The sequence below is a fragment of the Salvelinus sp. IW2-2015 genome, unplaced genomic scaffold, assembly GCF_002910315.2.
Source record: "Salvelinus sp. IW2-2015 unplaced genomic scaffold, ASM291031v2 Un_scaffold1174, whole genome shotgun sequence".
In the NCBI taxonomy this organism is placed as follows: domain Eukaryota; kingdom Metazoa; phylum Chordata; class Actinopteri; order Salmoniformes; family Salmonidae; genus Salvelinus; species Salvelinus sp. IW2-2015.
The window spans coordinates 175,307-183,940 of record NW_019942766.1 but is presented as its reverse complement, the minus strand read 5'-3'; the positions used below and the strand labels follow the sequence as shown (position 1 = coordinate 183,940).

Below are 8,634 nucleotides of genomic sequence, written 5' to 3'. Positions count from 1 at the left end.
AGCCAAATCTTGAGAGTTTTACAACTTGGAAGTCCACACTGTGGTAATTAATTGAATTGGACATGATTAGAAGAGGCACACACCCTGTCTATTTAGTAGAACAGTTGAAGTGCATGTCTAGAGCAGAAACAAGCATGAGGTCGAGGATTGTCGTAGAGCTCAGAGACAGGATTGTGTCGAGGGCACAGATCAAGATTGGTGAGGGTACTAAACATTTCTGCCGCATGGGGAAGGGTCCCGCAGAAACACCAGGGGGCCCCATATTTTTAAATGGAATATAGTTTTTAACCACCAAGATCTTCATCAGAGCTGGCCGCCGTCAAACGAGCAATCGGGGGAGAGGGTCTTGGTCAGGGAGTGATCAAGAAACTATGGTCATCTGACAGGTGTGGAGTTCTTTGTGGAGAATGGGAGAAATTCCAGAAGGACATACCATTCTGCACAATCAGACCTTTATGTAGGAGGGGCCAGATGGATAGCCACTCCTCAGTAAAGGCGAAATTGATACCGCTCGGAGTTTGCAAACTGCCCCTAAAGGATCCAGACCAGGAGACAAGATCCTGGTCTAAGAAACAAGATTCAAACTCTTTAGCTGAATGCCAGCGTGCACGTTGGGGAATGGCCCATCCTCCGGTGAAAACGAGGGTGGCACATCATCCTTGGGGAAGTCTGAATTTTGAGGTGGCCCAGCCAAGCGGATTTGAACGCTGATCGATACATCGTTGAAGAGACCTGAAAATATTGCTGTGTACGGACACTTCCTCATACAACCGTGATAGAGCTTGAGAGGAATGCTCAGAGTAAGAATGAGAGAAAGTCAAAATACAGGTGGTGCAAGCTAGTAGCGGCATACCCAAGACTCTGGCCTGAATGTGACAGGTGCTTCAACAGAGTATGGAGTAATGTGGTATTATTAAAGTAGAATCTTTCTATGTTTTTTTGTTAAATTTAGCTATTTCTAAAACAATTTATCCATTTAGAATAAAGATGTACTATTGGCTCAAACGCATTAAGGAGGAAAAAAATTCCACAAATTAACAAGGCACACCTGTTAATTAAAATGCATTCCAGGTGACTCCTTCATGAAGCTGTTTGAGAGAATGCCAAGAGTGTGCAAAGCTGTCATCAAGGCAAAGGGTGGTTACTTAAAAAAAAAAATCTCATATCTAAAATATATTTTGATTTGTTTTACACTTTCATGGTTACTACATGATTCCATGTGTGTTATTTCATAGTTTTGATGTCTTCACTATTATTCTACAATGTAGAAAATAGTAAAAAWGAAAAGAAAAACCCTGGAATGAGTAGGTTTGTCCAAACTTTTGACTGGTACTACATCAATTATTTTCCCACTTTTTGTTGTTGTTGTCACAAAACTACTAACATAATCCCAATCAATTTTTAAAACTGGTACCGGGTTACCTTAAAAACAGAACKCCATTGTGTTTGTGAGASTCTCCCCATCCCATAGTAGGGTCATATTAGTTTGTAGCCCGAACAGTTTTGGACGCTACAGARAGAAGTTGKCACGTCGACGGTAGCGACTTCYCAGGTCCTATGGCGCTCGTGGGGGGGTCGTATACGCTACACATGTTTGTGAGAAGACAGATTTTCAGGATGTCTCCTGGGTCTGACAAACAGAGCTGTAGCTCTGCCATTTTACACTGCGGATGGGAAGACCGACATAGGCAGATGCGGCGTATTGAGATGCCAAACGGTGCGTCAAATCGACTCTTCAGGATTACTGCACATACAGAGAAAGACTTGTGAAGTAAACATTTGAAATGAAGCAGTCTGGGATTGAGGTATTTGACTTGGGGAAGGGCGGTCCCACTCAGTCTGCAAATTACTAGTTTGCAGCCAGACTACATTTTGAAGATCCAAACAGTGAGGTTTAACTGAATCGGCACCACCCCTTTCTCTTAAGGCTTTATCCAAACAAACAAAAAACAAGGATCTGCTAGCTGAGTACCCGGAAGAATGGTAGCAGCAAAGAAATACTTATTTCTACACCTGTTTATAAGCTGTGTTGACTAGTTACAATATAGCTCCATCCAATGCAGTTCATGCTCTACTGAGAAGCTGGCAGTCCAGGAATTAACCAACTCTAATATTAGTACTCACCACATCCAATGAGCTGCCTGCCTACTCACCACATCCAATGAGCTGCCTGGCCTACTCACCACATCAATGAGCTGCCTCTACACACACCAGAGCTGCCTGCCTACTCACCCATCATGAGCTGCCTGCCTACTCACCACAATCCAATGAGCTGCCTGCTACTCACCACATCCAATGATGCCTGTACTCACCACATCCAATGAGCTGCCTGCCTACTCACCACATCCAATGACTGCCTGCCTACTCACCCCACCATTGAGCTGCCTGCCTACTCACCAACATCCAATGGCTGCCTCTACTCACATCACTGAGCTGCTGCTACTCACCCATCCATGACTGCCTGCTACACCACAATCAATGAGCTGCTGCCTTACTCACCACATCCAATGAGCTGCCTGCCTACTCACCACATCCAATGAGCTGCCTGCCTACTCACCAACCAATGAGCTGCCTCGCTACTCACGCACATCAATGAGCTGCCTGCCTACTCACAATCCAATGAGCTGCCTGGCCTACTCCACATCCATGAGCTGCTGCCTACTCACCAATCCAATGACTGCCTGCCTACTCACCACAATCCAATGAGCTGCCTGTCTACTCACACATCCAATGAGCTGCCTGCTACTCACCACATCCAATTAGCTGCCTCCTACTCACCACTCCAATGAGCTGCCTGCCTACTCACCACATCCAATGAGCTGCCTGCCTACTCACCACATCTCAATGAGCTGCCTGCCTACTCACACATCAATGACTGCCTCCTACTCACCACATCAATGATGCCTGCCACTCACCACATCCAATGACAAAGCAATGTCAACCTATTTTCCCCATATCCTAGCGGACACAAGGCTGTTTGGATCAGCTCATCATGAAGAAAAAAACTTTGCAGCTGTTCGATAAATAACAATGCCGCTGGAAGGTGGTACATATTAAAATAAAACCCAGTCCTAAAACGAAAACCTAAAATAATTTGTATGTCATATCATAGGAATCACACAGACTTGAAGTGGGCAGTTCAGATTTGTCACTTCAAGCCCAAATACATTATACGTTGACTAAAAATGATGACTTGACTTAAATCGTTGTGCAACATCATGGCTAAGCTCTGGCCATTGTCTTTCAGRTGGGAAAACGTGGCTTTTMACTGATGTGGGTATTTAAGGCTTCGGTCATAATTTTCCTCTTGTTTACAATAAATTACAACGTTTTCTTATTACTGAGTCATAGATTTGTTATGCTCCTTTATTAAATATGTATCAACTTTCAAAAAGGTGCATGGTAACAGTTGAATAAATTGAGAGAAAAAGATAAAAAGAAACCCGCACACTGCTCCTGGATAGTATCACTGCTCTTGAAGCTTTTACGTATCATCCTCAAGGTCTTCGTCAGAGCTTTTCAAAGACAAAAAAAAGAAGACGAAGAAGAAGCTCTGACGAAGTCCTTGAGGCCGATACGTAAAGCTTAATAATGAGCAGTGATACTAGTAAGAGCAGTGTGCAGGTTTCTTATTCTTTACCCTCATCATATTGTATCCAATTGAAATGGGTTCAACTGATAATTTTTTTTTTAAGTATTAAGTAAGACTTATTTGGGGTGATTTCTGGGATAGTTCCGAATTTTTTATTTTCCTTTTTAATCCAGGACTAAGACTAATTTATGTCCGGGGAAACKACCACTTTATGCTTACCTGTTGGCGGTCTGTTGGGGGTCGGGGAGGTGTGTTGTTGCGGTGGTAGTCTTTGGAAGTTTGGATGTTCGTTGTGTTCATAGTATCTATAGTCCTCATGGAAGCGTTCAGGTGCTCTGGGCTGCTGTGGCCTGGGCTGAGGCCGTCTCTGCTGCTGCTGCTGGCTGTCGTAGTAAGGCTCCGGAGGCGGAGGGTAGTAGTAGCGTCCAGCGTCCCCGTTCTCAGCCACGGGGCTCACGTCCGTGAGGAAGGACTGTGAGGAGCCTCCGTACTCGTGYGTTATATCTCCCAGGCTACGTGGTAAGTACGGAGGGGCTGACATCCTATGGCTTTCCCTCCGAGCCACCTCGTGGGGTGGTCTCTGCACAGGGGCACGCAGGAAGCTCTTGTTGCGGGCCACCACAGGCTCAGGGCTGGGACCCACTGGGTAAGCTGAGGATCCTGGCTCCGGCAGAGGGACCTCTGTGCGTCTGGGAATAGTGGGTCCATGTCGGATGAATGAGGGCATGAGATCTGAAACAGACCATCAGGTGTATGTGTCAAGAACATGGGGGGGGGGACTACAAGCGTGAAAAAGTTGGGTATTCTACAATCATTTACCAAACCACAGAATCTTATCATTGACACAAAGATCCCGGGAATCCGTCTCTACATTCTGGGCATACAGATTAGAGTTCGGACTCGTCCGCGCTCTACCAACATCTTTAGTCTTTGGTTAGTAACTAAAGCCTTTCACTCAACAAAATAATGTTAGGAAATCAACAATGGATGTATTAATGTAACGTTCGGGACCAGAGCTAGCTAACTAGTTAGCCGAATCGCGCTTGGGACCAGAGCCAGCTAACAAGTTAGCCGCATATATATCAACTTTGGCAAACGCTAGCAAGCTAGCTGCTAGTTAGACATYCAGAAGACACAGTAACTATTAAATATTACGTTTACCAAGCTTCTTATGCTTGGGTATCATCATATGACCAAAAACTCACGACTTGTAAAAAGTGAACGAAGAGACATTGCTAACCTAGGTAGCTAGTTAGCCAGCCAACTTACTTCTCAGGACTGGTGAGGTCTCCTTCTTGACATATTTCCCGTGTACCTCCGCTGGTTTCGACGCCTCGCTTTTACTTTTCTTTCTTGAAAGCATAACTCAAAAAGGAGACATCAATGCAATGTAATAAACTCGTGGAAAGTTCCCCAAAAACTACGAGCGTCCCTTCCAATCTGCAGTGTGTACATTTTAGCTAACGTTAGATAGCTAGCTAGCAAGGCTAATTAACTACAGACTTGATTATTAACGTTAGCTGGCTAGCTAACGTTAGTTAACTTACGCATACCTGTTGCTAATTTTCTGACAATCTAGACAAAAGCCAAAACAGAACGATTGCTTGTATCAACWAATTCTAGCCAGTTTTGCTTAAGTAAACTACTTTCGCCCAGTTAAATCACTGTTTTTCTTCTCCAAGCCAGTTGAYGTCGAAGTTGCTTTTCCATTCAGTGGACTTATCCAGCACCCAGCCCATGTCATCACCCCACTCCACACAAACTGTTCAACGCCTCCACAATTCATTCCAGCCAGCCCGCGGAGGGTTGTGGGATGGGAATACCACAGTGAAGTCATACCGTAGCTACATTTGCTCACAGTTTAAAATACAARAGGGAGAAAAGGGGGGTAAAACGTTTTTTTAAACTATATATATATATATATTTTTAAATTATTATAATTTTTTTTAAATACGTTTGTTTTTGTATCTTTTATTAACTTTTTTTTTTTTGTGGTTTGAAGGATATCACTTGCTTGTAGCCAAATAGACCTCTGCACCATCCCAAGTAGCCTCTTGTCAATGTCTGTTTTGAAGGGATGGCCCAACTGAATAAATACCAACAAACATCCTCACATACCATATGAGAATGGGCTGTCATTCAGTCATTCATTATCAGGAATGTTTTCTGGTACAGTGGTTTAGTATCATGGTATAAAAAAAAACTTCGCTCATCGTCAGTGACAACTTTTGTGATCAATTTAACATTCTTTGAAACAAACATTTATTATTGGATACAAATAAGTTATATGCAATTTTTTTCCCTAATATTATATTGAAAGATGAATGAAAAACCTTAAAACAAAAAAGGTACTGTATTCTAAAAGTAGGTATGTGACATACAGTACAATGTGTAAATAACTGACAATAAGTGAACGTCTGAATAACCCTCAGAGCTGTCCTGTAGCTAGTATGATGAGAATTAATAAAAATGCTCCAAAACTGGAGATTAAATTAAAAGTTCATTTGATAGGCATGGAATGTCTTCTGCTATGTAAGCACTAGTTTTCCTCRATAAAAATAAACACTTTGAAACATTTGTAAATGTCATAATTAAAATAAAAACCATCTGCAATGTTTTCATACTTTAAATGAATAAGAAGATGCTGGTGTAATACTTTACTGACAGTGGTAAAGCAAGTGCTGGTGTTGGACTGGAGAGCACAGAACCAGAGGGGTACACTTCAAAGCAGGATCAAAGTGTTAGATAGCTAAGTTGCCTAAATATTCTGATATAACYTTTTATTTTGTAATAAAGATGAGCTTGAAATAGGCATGGTCTCATTTAACCAAACAAAAAATACTTTTCTAGGTTGAGCTTTTTTTCCCTTAAAAAAAAAAAAATCAACAATAAAGTAAAAGAGTTATTTCTGGTTGCTTATCAAAGTTACATGGCTAACTCATTGATTCTGCTTTGTAGTATATCGCTCAGGGTAGATGATAATGCTGTAATGTACAAGTATTGGGGCTTGGGTATGCCAGTAGATGGAATGGTAGTGTAACACTGTAGTTCTGTCCAAAGACATACGTGGTTCCATCCCTGTTCAGCTCACACCTGCTACATAAGGAACAGGTAAACTGGTAAAGGACTGGGGGTATAGGCTCAGGTGGAATGGTGGTGGAACGCTCGTGTTCCATCCCTGTTTAGCACACACCTGCTACATAAGGAACAGGTAAACTGGTAAAGGACTGGGGGTAAGGGCTCAGGTGGAATGGTAGTGGAACGCTCGTGTTCCATCCCTGTTTAGCACACACCTGCTACATAAGGAACAGGTAAACTGGTAAAGGACTGGGGGTAAGGGCTCAGGTGGAATGGTAGTGGAACGCTCGTGTTCCATCCCTGTTTAGCACACACCTGGCTGCTACATTAGGACCAGTTGATAGGTAATAAATCAAATCAAATGTTATTGGTCACATACACATGGTTAGCGGATGTTATTGCGATTGTATCGAAATGCTAGGGTTCAGGTAGGGCATAGGTATGGCATAGGTCGGCTCAGGTAGAGTGTAGTCTTTGGCGGCCACTCTYTCCTCCTCAGTCTCCAACCTTGGAGTGTTACTGGACCCCTCACTTTCTCCGACAAAAAAAAAAATAGGTCTGCAAAAAAAAAGTTTTATTTCACCTGAGAAACATCACCTGTTCTCTCCAAACCTGCTGGTTACCTCCCTCGTCACCTCCCGACTCGATGACTGCAATGCCCTCCTTGATGGTCTCCCCCTCAAAAAGCATCCACAGGATGCAGATTGTGCAGAACAGCGCCGAGATCTGCCCACATCACCCCCATTCTAGCCTCCACTGGCTACCCACCTAATTCAAAACCAACTTCAAAACCCTCCTGTTAGTCTTCAAAAAACCCTCAATGCCTCTGGTCCCCAATAACTCAGTGTCCTCCTCAGCTCCAAACAGTCAACAGGTTCACTCCGGTCAAATGATCAAAGACTCCTTGCAGTCCCCAAAGAAACGCAGAAAAACACTTCTTCAAACTGTGTTTCACTTTATGTCATCTATGTTGTGTTGTCTGTTGGTGTTTACGTTCCAAGTTGTACTGTTCCGTCCTTGTCGCCTCCTTTATTATTCTGTGTGTCTTGTGTGTGATGAGATGTTGTTCTTCTTAGTTTTTATATCTCGCTGTAATACTGTGTTCAACCGTGTTGGATCTTGACTAACCCTCTTGTTTCAAGAGGACCACAATGGAAATAAGTCCCAGACTTTATTGTGTGTTATCCTCCATGATTTATCTCATGTGCATGTATGGCTTTTTCCAAGTTTTGTGTGTGCTTGTTTTTTTTATTTTTTTTATTTTTATGGTTGAATTAATAAAGTAAAGTATCTTCAAACCTCACCTAATGTCTTTAGTTCTTTCACTAAAGCTTTTTTCTTTGAATGGTTTCTCTGTAAAGAGCATTGGGATTTACATCTGGAAATGAAAAGCGCTCAACAAAATGTAATGTATTATTATAGGAAAGAGTCAAGTGGTTCAATGTAGGGCATTGGGGTAGGGGTGAGGGCGACTTGCGGTTAGTTTAGGAGGTGAGGTGTACGGGACGAAGGTTAGGGGTGAGTGGATCTGGGTGTAGGGGTTGAGGGGACTGGGTTGTAGGGGTTGAAGGGTACGGGAGGTAGGGTGAGGGGACTGGGTGTAGGGACGGGAGTAGGAGGTGAGGCGGACGGGAGGTAGGGTGTGGAGGGGACTGGGTGTATGGGGTGAGGGGACCTGGGTGTAGGGGTGAGGGGAACTGGGTGTAGGGGTGGGACTAGGGGGGTGAGGGGACTGGGTGTATGGGTGAGGGACTGGGTGTAGGGGTGAGGGACTGGGGTAGGTAGGGTACGGCGAGGGTGACGGGGACTAGGTGTAGGGGTGGAAGGGACTGGTGTAGGGTGAGATGTGGACGGCAGAACGGGTAGGGTGTGGTCATGAGTGTGGTGTGTGTGTGTGTGTTAAGAGAGAGCTGATGCTCTGGAGCCTTTCTTCTTTTCAAGGTTGTAGAGGAGAGTGGGTTGAG

At 43.7% G+C, this 8,634-nt stretch overlaps 1 protein-coding gene across 1 annotated transcript in view; it reads right to left on the bottom strand.

Moving 5' to 3' along the window:
• Positions 1-5,430, bottom strand: part of LOC112069981 (protein salvador homolog 1) — an 18,470-nt gene extending 13,040 nt beyond the window's left edge. Inside the window, exons 1-2 of the mRNA XM_070438788.1 lie at positions 4,862-5,430; positions 3,812-4,324 (exon numbers count right to left, since the gene is read on the bottom strand). Coding sequence (XP_070294889.1) covers positions 3,812-4,324; positions 4,862-4,955 — 607 coding nt within the window. The 5' untranslated portion in view covers positions 4,956-5,430. The remainder of the gene's footprint in view (positions 1-3,811; positions 4,325-4,861) is intronic.
• Positions 5,431-8,634: the final 3,204 nt, after the last annotated feature.